Source organism: Thamnophis elegans, chromosome Z, assembly GCF_009769535.1.
Source record: "Thamnophis elegans isolate rThaEle1 chromosome Z, rThaEle1.pri, whole genome shotgun sequence".
Taxonomy (NCBI): Eukaryota; Metazoa; Chordata; class Lepidosauria; order Squamata; family Colubridae; genus Thamnophis; species Thamnophis elegans.
In genome coordinates, this window is record NC_045558.1 from 120,893,759 (window position 1) to 120,909,010 (window position 15,252).

Consider the following 15,252-nt stretch of genomic DNA (forward strand, 5'->3'; position numbering starts at 1 on the left):
TAGCGTGCCCTTCTCCACCAACCAGCCGCCCAAGAGCGTGAGATTTGCAAACAACGCTCCCCCCGCTGCTTATTCTGTCATGTGCGTCTGCCATGGGGCAGGTGGGGCTCTGACCTAGATTTGACCAATGGGAGGGGAGACGGTGGGAGGAGCCTGACCCAGTTTTGACCAATAGGAAGGCGGCAGGGGGAAAAAGGCGACAGTTCAGTGCTGGAAGCACGCGGGGAGGCACGTGTCGCTGGTGTTGTGATGGTGAGCAGAAAGGGAAGCCTGGGTCTTAAAGGAGCAGTAGTCACTGGAAAGTAATGGGGAGGGGGGGGGCGAGGATGAAGAGGGGATCAAAAGGTCAAATCTGGAGTGGAAATGACTTTAAAAAAAATATCCTTGAGGTTGGATTTGTCTTCAAATACTACCCAACTGCCTGAAGGGTGGCAATGCACCATATCCAGAAAACTAACTTTCTGGCATCCTCTAGAGGTGCAGAGAGTTTTGCTCTGACTGAAGCTTGTCAGTTAAAGCAGTCTCAACAACAGGGACAGAAGCAAACATTATTTCTTTTCCTGCTCACCATGGAATGATGGACGCATAGATTTCTTGGAAGCCTTTCCTGTCAGAATAATGTGCTTTTCCCATGGCGATGACCCAAAGGTGCTTTTTCAAGAGGCAACTGGACTTTCTAGTTTTTCTTTGAAGGCGTTTCGCTTCTCATCCAAGAAGCTTCTTCAGCTCTGGCAGGATGGTGGGGAATGGGAGGATTTGTATTCCTTGCAGGTTCTTGTCTGCAAGTATAAATCTTTCTGTTCCCCACTATCCTGTCAGAGCTGAAGAAGCTTTCTGGATGAGAAGCGAAATGTCTAAGAGATCTTCAAACTTGGCAACTTTAAGACTTGTGGACTTTAACTCCCAGAATTCTCCAGCCAACAGAGTTGGCTGGAGAATTCTGGGAGTTGAAGTCCACAAGTCTTAAAGTTGCCAAGTTTGGGGACTCCTGGTCTAAATCCAGTTACCTTTTTGAAAAAGCATCTTTGGAACAACCATGACCTGGATGACTGAGAACCACCATTGACATCCCATGGTGATGCTTGGCTTGGACAGATTTTATGTAAATCAAATGTGACTTAAGAACAGGGTTCCTCAACCTTAGCAACGTTATGATACCTGGACTTCAATTCCCAGAATTCCCCAGCCTGCTGGCTTCTGAGAATTGAACAGCCCACACATCTTAAAAGTTGCTAAGGTTGAGAAATGTTGTTTCAGACTAGAGTCAAAACGTGAGCCTGGAGAGTGAAACAATCACCATTTTATTCCACAATTGAAAGCAGCCATTAATGTTATGCTTTTGGTGTCCAGAAATCAACAGTTGAAATTTGTCAGGAAATGAAGGGAAACTTTGTAACTTATTAATTTCTGTACCTGAAGTTAGTAAGCTTTTTAAAAAAAAAATACAGCTGGGGCTTATTGAACATTTGGTAATTGTTAGGGTCTCAAAATAGGTTCCACCACAAATCCGCGGTAGACTAAAGCGCGCTCGACGAAAGCGCATACGTGACGTCATCACAGCGCGACGAAAATGGCACGCTGTGAGCAGTAAATTTAAAATTAAAGCGAAAACCTTACCCTAACCCCCCCAAACCTAACCCTTAACCTAACCCTAAACCTAACGCTTAACGTAACCCTAAACCTAACCCTTAACCTAACTCTAACCCTAACCCTTACCTTTATGTGAATCGGCTTGCTTTAATTTAATTTTAATTTAATTTATTTTTAATTTTATTTGTCGCGCTGCTGATGACGTCACATACGCGCTTTGATTGGGCGCGCTTTAGTGGACTGCGGTTTTGACGGGTCACGCTCAAAATACACATTTCCCTGTGTTGAACAGAGCATGAAACACAGGGCTAACATGAAATTGTGAGGATGTGTTTTTAAATAAACCCACATTTTTAGCTTTCATGATTGTGAGTAAAGTTATGAAAGGGAGGACTTTTTCGGATTGTATGATTACCTGTACAAATTCTGTTTTCCTGTGCACAGCTACCGGTAGTCCTTGACTCATGACCACAATTGAGCCCAAAAGGGATGCCACTGAGGCATTTGCTTAGTTAATTTTGCCCCATTTTATGACCTTTCTTGCCACAGTTGTTAAATGAGTCATTGCAGTTGTTAGTGAAACTGCTATTAAGTGAATCTGCATTCCCTATTGACTTTGCTTGTCAGAAGTTTGCAAAAGGTGATCACAAGACCCAGGGGCATTGCAACTGCCAAGCATCTGAATTTTGATCACATAACCACAGGGATGTTGCATTGGTCATAAGTTAAAAATGGTCATGTGTTACTTTTTTCAGTGCCATTGTAAACTTCGAATGGCCACCAGATGAGCTGTACTTGTCTTTCTGTCCATAGAAATAAACTGGATTCATACATCAGACTTGAATCATGATGCTTAGATTACATGTTGTATGAACTACGTTAAATGCAGTTAACCAAAACCACTTCAAAACTGTAGTTTATTCAAAAAAGCATCATGTATCCATCGTGCATCCAGCACCTGCTTACTTTCCTACTTGTTTCCTAAATCTGCACCAAAGTGTAAAATGCAAAGGTGCTTTTTCAAAAGACAACTGGGCTGTTTTTCCTTGAAGACGTTTCGCTCTTCATCCGAGAAGATTGTTCAGCAGTCAGAACTGGAGAAGCTTCTGGGATGAGAAGTGAAAAGTCTTCAAGGAAAAACAAAGCCCAGTTGCCTTTTGAAAAAGCACCTTTGGGACAAACACGATCTGGATGACTGAGAATCTCCATAGACATAAAGCAATTCCAGGTATTATTAATATACTCTCACAAGAGAACAATAAAATGTGCAAATTAAATATATATTTGTACACATTGTCAAGATTCACATCATGAGCTAAGGAGGCAGAATTGATGTTTCTTAATTAAAAAAGACCAGGTCAAAAATATTACTAGCCTTCTTTCAACCATTTCATTGCATAACTATAGAAAGATCACAGTTTTGATGCAGCTTCTCAGTTAAGGTTTATAGTTCATCATTTTCCTCTTTAAAGTCAACTTGAAGAATCATTCCCATTGAGAAGGACAAGGACATCAGAGGAAAGGGCTGAAGGTGCTTTAGAAGAAGATCAATCTTGAAGCAGCTGGGCTAACTGAAAAGGGGATTTGGCACTTTTATGAGGGGCAGAAGACCACTGTCAGGGGCAGGATCCATAATCAATTTCTGAATCTGAAAAAGAAAAGGGGGAGGGAGAACAGCTGGAGAATCATCCGGAAGTTATCTGACTTGCTTTCTTTCAAGCCAGCAGCAATTCACAAGATCCCCGAACATGGATTTCACCAGAACCCTCCCAGAAGTTCTCACCAAACTGTAATGTTAATTGTGACTGAAGGAATATACTTTTACATTTAAAATATAAGTCTGATAGTTTCAGTTCTAGTGCTATCCAGTTTCTGGAAAGTGGCTTAATAGTCTATTGAAACATGAGTGTAGTTCTTATTTTCTCCAAAAATGTGCTCCCAGGCAAAGGTTGGTTTAACTCTGCCAGACCACATTCCCTTGGGTGGAGACACAAAACTGGTTTGTTCACATTGCTTTGATCAGCTGGCCTCATTTGGTCAACCAGATTGCCTGACAGTTAGATAGAGACAAGAGCCTAGAGTGGCCCCACACTAGGCTTCTCTAGGAATTCTGCTAACTAGTTGCAGCATTCTCCTCCTCTATGCAAGTGAGCACATGAGGAGATAAGACACAACAGAATAACGTACAAGAAGGATATATTCTCCTCCCATCACCTACTCATGATATTGCTGATCTTGACCAAGCAACTATGGGTTTCGTAGTTTTATTACCCCATCAAAAAAGAGAGAGAGAGAGAGAGAGAGAGAGAGAAACAGGCCTAGCCTGCTTACTTCTGTAAAGGTGGCTGAGATACCACCATAGATGGCTGCTTCACCATTTATAGAGAGTCAACTGAAGCAGGTGAATGAAGCCAGCAGCTTGGATGCATGCAAAGAAATTTAGAGATTTACCTCTCGGAAACGTGGGTGGGCCGCATCCTGGACAAGCTGCAGGATAAGTCCCTCGCTGGTGGTTAGGAAGGCCCCGCTCTGACGCAGTCTGGACAGAGCTATGATCCTGTCCACCTGGCTAAGAACGGGAGACAGAAAGAGAAGAACCCAATGGAAGACATGAGGAAAATGGAAGGGGTGATGTTGGGACTCTTCTCCCCATACATCCCACTGATCACCTGCGAGAAGAACAAGCATCCACCACGACGTGAACGTCCAGCCCTCGCTCCATGGCATCCAAGGCAGTACTCTGGATCCAAAAAAAATATCAAAAGAAACTCCCATCAGTTTCTACGAGAGTGCAGTAATTCCTGTGGTGGCACTCTTCAGAACTCTTGCCACTCCCAGGGTTTTGCAACTCTTTCAGTTCTTCAACCATCTCCCACAATTGCCCAGTCAGCAGGCCCTCCTGGCTAAGAAATGCTGGGGGAATTTGGTACTAACTATGTGTTGTGGAGATGACTATGTTGGGTCTTCATTCCCGCCATGAATACACCCACCGGTAGTAAGCTGGCTGGCTGCATGTAAAGAAGCTGCTTCTCCTTTAATTCATAGGCACAGATTAGCTTCGTGCCTATTTCTAAGCTCTACAGGTAGTCCTCGACTTACAACTACAATTCACACCAGAATTTCCATGGCTAAGCGAGACAGTTGTTCACTGAGTTTTACCCAATTTTACTTTTGCAGTTGTTAAGTGAATCACATGATCGTTAAGCAAATCTGGTTTCCCCCACTGACTTCGCTTATCAGAAGCTGGCTGGGAAGGGTCAAGGACCATCTATAAATCACTTTTCTCAGTACTTGTTGTAACTGCGAATGGTTGCTAAACTAATAGTTGTAAGCCGAGGACTACCTGTACATTATTTGGCTGCCTTAGCTTGAGAAAAAAAAGTTGAAGTTGCTTTGTTTTACCCCCCTCCCAGGCTCCTCAGGATTTGATATTACACAATTGAGCCCAAAATTTCTGTTAAGTGAGATATTAAGTGAGTTTTGCCCCATTTACCACCTTTTTTGCAACAGTTGTTAACCGAATCACTGCAGTTGATAAGTTAGCAATGCAGTTGTTAAGTGAATCTGACTTCCCCATTGACTTTGCTTGTCAGAAGGTTGCAAAAAGATGATCACATGACCCCGGGACACAGCAATGGTCATAAACATGAACCAGGTGCCAAGCATCTGAATTTTGATCACGTGGCCAATGGGGAATGCTACGACGTTTATAACTATGAAAAAGGGTCGTAAGTAACTTTTTTCAGGGCCGTTGTAACTTTGAACAGTCACTAGATGAGCTGTTTCCTGTCAAGGACTACCTGTATTTACCAGACCAGCTACATCAATTAAAGATTCAGAGGTAGGAAGAAATGGATGTCTTCCCAATTTTATTCTGGCACGTAAATGCCGGTTGCAAACAACACGGGAAAGCACAGCTTACTTATCCATAGTGTGCTGAATAAATTATAGGTGGGTAGATTCACACAACATGCAGAGTCAAAACCAAAGAAGTCATATGACATGGCTGAGTATGTTCAACACATTAGATCAAAATATGGCTTATTTTTAAATCAACGAAACCTATGGAAAGAAACGACCAGGCTCAAAGAATACCAAGAAACTAACAGCACATCCCTGAGCTATGTAGAATCTCTTCTGTTGGTTTGTCTACACTAGGTAGTCCTAGTTCTGTTGTTTTGTCTACACAACACTATGACTGTAATTTGGACTGGCACTTTCATCACTGAAGAAGTCCTTAAATGAGTTATGTTCAATTTCACAACATTTTGCCATGGTCGTTAAGCAAATCACTGCAGTTATTAAGTGAATCTGGCTTCCCTCATTGACTTTGTTAGTCAGAAGCTGGCTGAGCAGTTCAAAAAAAATGGTTCAAAAACCTGAGAGACCGCCTCCTGCCGATTACCTCCCATAGACCGATCAGATCTCACAGGTTAGGTCTCCTCCGGACCCCATCCGCCAGCCAATGTCGGCTGGCGACCCCCCGGGGGAGAGCCTTCTCTGTTGCAGCTCCAGCCCTCTGGAATGATCTCCCTGTCGAGATCCGGACCCTTACGACCCTCCCGGCTTTCCGCAAAGCCACCAAGTCCTGGCTGCTCCAGCAAGCCGGGCGGGGCCTGTGAAACATCCAGCCCCGCGGAAATTGTGAATGTTGCGGTCTTGTTTTTAAAGTGTTGTCTTTGTCTAGTCTTCCCCCTTCTCTTGTCTATTGTGAGCCGCCCGGAGTCCTTCGGGAGTGGGCGGCATACAAGACAAATAAATAAATAAATAAATATTCCCATGACCCTGGGACACTAGAACTGTCGTAAGTACATGCTGTTTCCAAGCACCCAGAGACACCACAATGGTTAAAAGTGTAAGGACCAGTTGCAAGTCACTTTTTTCAGCACTGTTCTAATTTTGAATGGTCACTAAATGAATGATTGTAAGTTGAGGACTACCTGTATATTGTATGAACCCAGATAGGATAGCTTATAAGCATGATTTACAGTTTACTCAGCTAGTGAATCCAGCAGCGATAATTAATTCAGTAAACTATGGTTTAGCATGTTCTATTAAAAAAAGCTACTGGCTTATTTGAACAAGGCTGATATTCCTGATCTCTATATAGACCTTCCATTTATTTGTCTGTTAAGCCTCTAACCCACGTTTTCCTCCAGGAATACAAAGTGATTGAGATAGGAACCGCTCTCCCTTTTATCTGTACAATAGCCCTTTGCAGCTGGGTCCACAGGAGGTGGGGCACAATTAAAACCATGTTGCACTCTAAGCTCTGCCTTGGGGCAGAGTTTACAGCATGATGCTTCACCTGTTATTTTTGACAAAAGAAGCAAGTTCCTGCAGATTCCCATAATCTTGTAAAGAATAATCGCTTAGCGAGACCAGTTCAAAAGCTTGAGAGCTAAAGGTGGTTTAAACTTGAATCTCCCATGTTTACTCCAAGACCTTAAGCACCACCCTATATGTATGCATTAGGGTTCGCTGTAGGCCAGTGTTTCTCAACCTTGGCAACTTGAAGATGTCCGGACTTCAACTCCCAGAATTCCCCAGCCAGAATTCGCTGGCTGGGGAATTCTGGGAGTTGAAGTCCGGACATCTTCAAGTTGCCAAGGTTGAGAAACACTGCTGTAGGCAGAATGGGACAATTCTCCGCAACCAACTTACCATAGCCAACTCACCATGATCAACTCACCATGGCCAACTTATCACAGGACAATTTGTTGTGTTCAACTCACCATGGAACCAACTCACTGTGGGACAATTCAACAATTCAGGTTAATTATTTAAAATAATTTAATTTTTTTTTTTAATTTTCATCATTTACATTTCATTTTGTCCCACCTTTGGCATCCTTTCTTTAATTAACCTATTCCTTATTTCTTCGACATCAGTGCAACTCTTGTCCTGCAGCAAGTTGTCCTTTGGCAAGGTGGTCATGGCAAGTTGGCTGCAGCAAGTTGACTGTGACAAGTTGGCTGAGGCGACTCAGCCACAATGAGTTGTCGTAGACCCCTCCAGCAGCACCAATAGAAGGGAACAAATGTCCACGATAAATTTCCCGATAAGCCAAAGGGGAGGGGAAGAGGTGGTTAGTTATGCTTATGTTAACACCCTAAGTTATTCTCGTTATACGCTTTTCTTCTGAGGGGAGGCTGCCTGTCAGACCTGCAGCCATCTTTTCTTTTGGATCTTTGGCCTGCCATACTTTCCTTTTTTATTTTTTATTTTTTCTTGTTTTTACTATATTTTTATTTCCATTTTCATTTTCATAACACACACTCACATGTATACTATACATAGCCCATATCATATAGTATTAAATAATAATTACCTCTTGTCAACAATGCCCCCCCACCAAAAAATAGAAACTCATTATAGCTCTTCTGCTCTCCATACACCTCTTTCTTCTACCACCCTCCAACTTTCTATCTTCCCTCCATCATCCTTTTCTACTCTACTTCCCTTCTCTTTCTACTGCTCCTCTCTCTACAATCCACTCCTCCTTATCTTTGTCATCTTCCCCCCTTACCCTCTCTCCTATCCTTCTCTTCCCATCTTTCTTCTTTCCCACTCCTCCTCTCCTTGGTGTATTTCCGCTACATGTCAATATACTTAACCTATCCTAATTTTAAAGAAAAAGTAATAATAATAATAGTAAAGAGAATATAAAGTAAAGGAAAAAAAAGAAACAGTATACATGTGGAGTCAAATTACATTGAAATCTAACATGTCTCATCTAACCTGATATATCCCTCCCCCACAGCCTCCCCCCCAACCCCCCTCAACCTATCCCCCCCCCCGACTTCCCAGAACCCGTACACAGTATAGATTTTTAACAAACACAGTCTAAGATATATTGAAGAGGGAAAAAAAGAATAAAAAATTAATAACATCTTTACATAGAACTTAGCTCCTCCTTGCTAAACTAACTTTAAACAATTTAAATCATTCCTGATCTTAAGCATAGGCTGTCTGGAATTTCTTAGTCCCGTATTTATTTTGTATATAATCAATCCATTTTTTCCAGTCTCGTTTATATCTCTCATTTGAGTGGGTCTTTAAGATATGCAGATATTTTAGCCATCTGCCACACTTTCCATTATTCTACTAAGAATTTTCTATCGTGGGAAAATGGGAGGGGGAATTGTATGGGGTGAGCTGGGATGTAGCCATAACAAAATTCTTTCTAGAAAGCCAAGGTCATGCTTTGTCTTTACACCTCTGCACCTGGATCTGGATGGGTGGAACTGCCAGCCTGGCAATGGAAGATTCGACCATGTGATGGACTTGTGGGTGTGAGGGCAAGTTCTTGAACTTTCAACTGGGTGGGGGAAACCGTGAAGCTTTCAGATCCGGGTTTTCCCAGATGTGCCAACATTGCTCTCTTAATAAACTGGAACTTTGAGCAATACTTTGCCTCAGACTCTGATTTACTTTTGGATGCTATTTGGAATCCTGACATTGAGTTTATTAGCTTTCTGCTGAACATTGATGAAACCAAGCTCAGAAAGCATCAAGAACCCCACAGTTCAACCATGAGCTACCAATATTCTCTTCTACTAGTACATTGCTGCATCGCCAGCCTGTCTATCCTGGCATCAGCTCTTTTGCCCTCTCCCCAAAATCCAGGTTCCTGATCTCATACCATGATGCAAGCCTGTGTCTCGATCCCACACAGAATTACAGATTTCAAGTTGGGAACAGATGCCATCTCCTTTTCCACCTCTGGGATAAGCATGCTGAAGCATGTTTTGGTGTATTTGGGAAGTTCTTCAGCTCCCAGCTCCGGTACTGTTGGACCCAAACCTTTGGGGTATTGCTCAGTGACCACAGTGCAGATTTCAAGAGCTTTAGCAACCTGTGGGGGAGACAGAACAGAGCCTTGGGGATGGGTGTGGTGAAAACAAGCTGGACTCCCAGATTGTTTAGATGGAGAGGTAAGCTTTTCAGATGCTGGTTTTATGCTGACCCCTTGTGTCCATCTAAAGAATTGCACAAGACACCTTAACCTTTTCTTAAAGGCCTGTCTTTCATGAAGACCCTCTGATCGAGGGAGCATCCCAAGAAGTAAGTACTTGGGTAGTGGCCATCAGGAAGACCATTGTTATTTTGAGGAATTTAGTGACATATTTTTAATTCTCTTTCATCTTAAGAAAAAGCCTAGAGGTTTAGAGCTCTTTCTTGAGCTAGCCTGCTTGTTTTTTTTATTCCTGTTTCCTGGATCTTATAGCTCTACTACTCACAGTGAAAGTCTCAGGCTTTTGATTGCCATCCCAGAATCATGTACCACCAGTCAAGGTCAGGCCTTGCAATCTTCTGATCATAGCAGGGCCATGAAGTCATGGTGCCACACTTTTGATAAAAACCGGGTGGGTGGGTGGTGTTGTTGTTTGTTTGGAACTTCAGCATGGAACCTAGCACTAAGTACCATGGAAATTGGCCACTCTTGGGACATTTCTGCTGTCATTATTAAGGAACTCCTGACAACCTGAAATAAATTTTGGTAATATTTTGCTTGGTATATATGCTTTCACATATGTTATGCTTTCACATGTTTGCTGGAGTTAATAATATAGCTTAAAATCCCTATATTTACTAGAAGTTTCATTGTCTTCTGGAAGCCAAAGAACCAATTGCTTAGGCATCTGATCACTTTTGCCAAATTTGGCAAAACAACATGTTGTAATGCCTGGTTTTGCCAACATTAGACAGCAAATGCTAAACATTTGCTCCCAAGTCAGTAAAATTTGGACAATATCTACTTCAAAATTATGGACTAGACTCAGTCTTGGAGGAACTTGCTGGGTAACATCCCTAACAGCTAAAGCATGGCCTCCTTGTAACATCTGAATACATTCTGGAATTCATATTTAGAATCCTGAACTTCTGTACTTTGATTGGATATCTAATCGAAACCATTTAGTGAAATAAATAATTTCTTTCTCTATCCCTTCATCTCTCTCTGTGTGTGTCCTGTCTCTTAGAGAATGCCAAATTTCTTTGTCCTTACCCTCCAGTGTTTACCTTCAGCATCCGAGCTGCCACAGATACAATCTGAGGAAAGTAGCTGATGTTGGGGCGAAATTTCTCTTGCATGTCACACAGGAACAAGATGCTTGATTTGGGAACCACTTTTCCAAGCCGTGCCAGGGACATTTCCAAGCTGAGACCAGATTGAGATATTAGAAGATCCTGAAACTTCCTTTTTGCTATTTTATTAAATATACATTTGCTTGTTTTAAAGCCGTACAATTTATTTTGGTAACCTCAACAAAAACTCTATGTATATGTAAAAGAGTTATATACATAATGGGTAAGATCCAAATGTAGTTGTACAAAATCAACTGAACTGTTTTTTAAATATTTATTCATAAATTTCAAATGTGTATTCATTCACCATATATTTACAAGCAATTCAAAGTGTTGGGTTATTGCCTTTAAAGCTCTGCATGGCATGGATCTTAAGGAACCATCTCATCCCAAGTGAGACTGGCCCACCCCATCTGCACTGACAGGAGGCCTGCTGTGGTACCCATCAGTCAATGAATTTTGGTTGGCAGCGTCTAAGAGAAGGGCCTTCTTTACTGTGGCTCTTGCCTTCGGGAACATCTTAGTTCCTGATTGAGATCAGCTGCCAGCCTGATTGTGATTCCATTTCTATCGTTTTAGAAATAGTTATCTTTAAGGTTTTAATGCTTTTAATGCTGTGTGCCTCCCAGAGTTGCTTTAAAAAGAGATGGGTGGCAAATATATCTAATAAAAAAATATTTTTAGACTGTTCAACTCCAAAGTAATTTGTGGAAGCTTCACAATTATTATTAGCTCAGTCAAGCTAGTATAGGATTAAGAGCTCCTTACCTGATAATTATAGATCGTAGGCTGCCACACTGGTCCAATATGGGTTGGTAATTTTTATTTTATTTTTAATTTCCCAGTCTAGGGCTGAGTGAGAGAATAACTGGCTCATAGTCACTGGTCAGCTTCTGTGCTTAAGGGAAGATTAGGTTTTCCTCACTCCTAGTTCAGCACCTGAACTGCTCCATCACACTGATTCTCATGTAACTATCTCATAATTTGGGCTTCAAGTCCCATAATTGCTCCATTGAGATTTTCTGGAGTTTTCCATATTTTTGCTAGTGAATGTTAACAGACTTTCGTATTGATGCTATTGATACATAAAGAGAGTCAGACTGAACAAATACAAACTGTTTTTTATTTCATTTTATGTGTCATCCCACATGCAATCCTACCACCATCCTTAAGAATGCTTTAACGAAGAACTTGTCCTCAGGAACACATTGAATGCTATCCGACCTGAGAGGGCCATCACCTGCCATTATATTGTCAATCATTTACTGTTTTCTATACGTGCAGTTGCCTTGGTAATAATATAGGAACCTCTGCCTTTTCCTGTGCGGTATAAATTGCGGCCTTTGCTGTTGTCACTAAAGTAATAATCTGTTTCCAGCATCTTCCTATATTGCTGCTACCCAACACACAGTAGATGCCTGCTTGCTTTAGTGATCAGCTGGGATGACCCGGGTGACCCTGCTGGGAATATGTAGCCTGGCATACACCTCCACCCCGAGTTCTGTGCTTCGTCTTCCAGGAATACTCCTTCTTCCCCCCCTCCACCCAACATGCGGCAGCACAGCAGGACTTGAGGGAGTGGGGCTGGGAGACATGAAACCCAAGGATAGAGATAGATCTCGATGGAGAAAAATCTATCTTTGCTAAGTGTTGACACCAACCAGATGGCACCCTCACAGCTTCAACCTTAAGTGGTCCACCGTGGACCTCACCCCATTCCTAAGAGGTCTGTAAAGGGGGCGTGCATAAGCGCACCAGCATGCCTAACAAACCTGTCCTACTGTCCCCATCTATTTGCATTCATTTCCTTTGTTCATGTCCATGCTTATACGTAGACCTGCTATCTTGTACATGTTTGACAAAGTAATAAAATAAAATTAAAAAATCATTAAAAATCCAAACCGATGCTCAAACTTGCTTATTTCTTCTGGGAACTGAAAGCTCGACCTGCATTTCTTTAACTACCGTATTTAAATAGGATTCCTCCCCCCACCCCATGTGCTTAATTTAGGCTGTCACTGGGAGAAAGAAAAACACGGAAGCTGGCAGTTCTCTCCGCAGTCCGCAGTCAGTTCAGGCTTCACCCCGCCATCCACAGCTACCAATGCAAAACGCCTGCCGAAAAGGGCCTGACCCTTCCAGTGTGAGGTCGGTAAGGCGCCACGTAAGTGCTTTGCTTTGCCCAGGCCCTCATAAAGGCTTCACCCACCTCTCCGCGGAACACTCACCTTTCTAATGCTCTCTGGGGCCACTGCGAACTGCTAGCCAATCAGAAGCGGAATCGCTCTCACACGCCTCCCTCCAGCCACGCCTTCAGAACAGCCACTGGCCGCCAGTGATCTGGCTCTTGATGTCCTTTGCCTTCAGCCAATGTCGTCGCTCCTTCAGGCTCCACGCGCAGCCGTATTGAGACGCCACGTTCTAAAAAAAACAAAAAAAACCCCCACCTCTAATCAGGAAGTCAAGGAAAAATGTAGTTTTTGAACTGAGCTGGTTGGCCGGAGGGCGGCGCACGTGAAGAAACATGCAGTGCAAGGCGCATGTGTGATAGATGGATAGCTAGGTGTAGAGTTATACAAAGCTGGCTATACAGTAGTTAATTTAAATGTTCTTGAACTGCTGTCTTTAAGAAGAGGAGAACTGTTGATGGTGCCCTAGACTCCAGAAAGTTAAAACTTCATTTGAGGTTTAATGTTGAAGTGGCACTCATCTAGTACCATTTGTCTGGGACTAAGCTACATTGATCTCAGCTTCTGAGTGGAAATCCCATTCCCAGTGAGTGTACACAGGCAGCCCTCAATTTACTAAATCTGGGATATAAATAAATATGTTTAGTTCAAAATATCTAAATATCATTACTCTCCAATGAAGCTGATTACTAGTTATTACTTATTTGTCCAAGACTTTGTAAGAGAACTCACTCAATAAAATGAAGAGAGAACTAAATATTTATAACACATGAGTCAAGTCTAAATGACAAAAATCATAGTGGCTGGAAGTGGCAAGAGTTCTTAATAATATTAGCAGAGCCTTTCTGTCTCAGAGTAAGGGGCATTTTAGTCCAGCACTTCGTTTCTTACAAAGGGTCTCATACAAAAGTCTCTCTCAAGCTCTTCTACTGGTAGCATTTGAAGCCACACAATTCCCTTTTATGAGCCATCCCAGTTGACATATATCTTGAGTATGTGTTGTGTGAAGTAGTTCATTTCTAAATCTCCCTGTTTCAGTGGGTTAAGAATTTCCTCTGGCCACTTTATCCACACCAGACATGATTTTGTATATTTTGTGTCCTTCAGTTGCCTTCTTCTAAGCTAAGGAGTGAGACCCAATTGTTCTGATGATGATTATGTGCCATCAGTCAGTACTGACTCTTAGAAATTGTGTAGTTAGTTTTTCTTCAAGATGATCCATCCCCAAATCTTGTCTTCCAGTGATGTATCTACTACTACTGTGAGTCCACCCACCTTGCTGCTGGTTGTCCTCTTTCCAGATGTTGAAATCTTCTGGAAGCTTGGAAGTTTATTGACATTTGTATGCCGCCCACTCCCAAGGGACTCTGGGCGGCTTACAGATAAACAAGGGAATATAAAAATTAAAAATAGAAGTACAATTGTTTAAAAATTCACAACATACATACCGCTTAAAATGGGGCTGGATGCTAATCAACAGCCCCAGGCCTGCCGGAACAGCCAGGTCTTAGTAGCTTTACGGAAGGCCGGAAGAGTAGTGGGGGTCTGAATCTCAACGGGAAGATCATTCCATAGGGCCGGGGCAGCAACGGAGAAGGCCCTCCCCCGGGGCGTCGCCAGCCGACATTGACCAGCCGATGGCACCCGGAGGAGGCCCAATCTGTGTGATCTTATCCGTCTTTGGGAGGTAAATGGCAGGAGGCGGTCTCTCAGGTAGCCAGGTCCTAGAGAAGATAGTTCTACTCTCTTCCCCCCCCCACTTCCTACCTTCCTATAGATCTGTTTTCGGATGCTAAGATTCAGAGATACAGATTTTATTTGTAATAAGGGCGTCCTAATTTTTACCATCCCTTTCCTAGTCATTTCAGGCATGGAATGTGCATTTATTCCACAGCTGCTAGACCCTGAGTTAACATTTTTGTTAAGTTATTTGTTATGATTCCAGCAACTTTCCTCACTGGTTGCAGGTCGTTCCCATCATTGTGATGTGCTGATAGAACAGATTGCTCCAAAAATGCTTCACATTACCATTACTTAACTATTTTGCCCTTTGTTCGTTGCTCCAGTTTAAGAGATCTCTCTGGAGTTCTTCACAATCAATTTTATTTTTTTACCAACCTGAATAATTTAATATCATTCACAAATTTGGCCAGCTCACTGCTTACCCTTGTCAATATAATTTTTATCTCAATAAAAAAAGCATCAGGCCTTCCATTGAGAAAATTATCTCTTTAGTTTTACCATTTGCTGGTTCCATGCCATAAAAGAACAGATCCTTTTATTCCATAACCGGTATGTTTATTCAAGAACATTTCTAAAGACATGAAAGTTTTTTTTAAATCTAAGAATAGAATGCTGGAGGGATCTTTTCGGTACACCTGCA

At 42.3% G+C, this 15,252-nt stretch overlaps 1 protein-coding gene across 2 annotated transcripts; it reads right to left on the reverse strand.

Moving 5' to 3' along the window:
• Positions 1 to 2,851: 2,851 nt before the first annotated feature.
• Positions 2,852 to 13,063, reverse strand: ISOC2 (isochorismatase domain containing 2). Of its 2 annotated transcripts, none has more exons than XM_032237644.1 (6): positions 12,909 to 13,063; positions 10,615 to 10,753; positions 9,236 to 9,448; positions 4,260 to 4,330; positions 4,042 to 4,159; positions 2,852 to 3,238 (listed from the first exon to the last, which is right to left on the reverse strand). In XM_032237644.1, the coding sequence occupies exons 2-6, from the start codon at positions 10,744 to 10,746 to the stop codon at positions 3,158 to 3,160; spliced, it is 615 nt and encodes a 204-aa protein (XP_032093535.1). In that variant the 5' UTR covers positions 10,747 to 10,753; positions 12,909 to 13,063; the 3' UTR covers positions 2,852 to 3,157. The 2 variants fall into 2 exon arrangements, with proteins under 2 accessions (XP_032093535.1, XP_032093536.1); XM_032237645.1 differs by lacking the exon at positions 12,909 to 13,063 and adding an exon at positions 11,449 to 12,415.
• Positions 13,064 to 15,252: the final 2,189 nt, after the last annotated feature.

What these genes read in the sequence shown, in the direction of transcription:
- ISOC2 (XM_032237644.1), bottom strand. Translation starts at nt 10,746, where the DNA reads ATGTCCCTGGCACGGCTTGGAAAAGTGGTTCCCAAATCAAGCATCTTG. An exon ending in GATGCTTGTTCTTCTCGCAG is followed by an intron (nt 4,160 to 4,259) that starts GTGATCAGTGGG and finishes TCCCGTTCTTAG; the next exon opens with CCAGGTGGACAGGATCATAG. An exon ending in CCCACCCACGTTTCCGAGAG is followed by an intron (nt 3,239 to 4,041) that starts GTAAATCTCTAA and finishes TTTCTTTTTCAG; the next exon opens with ATTCAGAAATTGATTATGGA.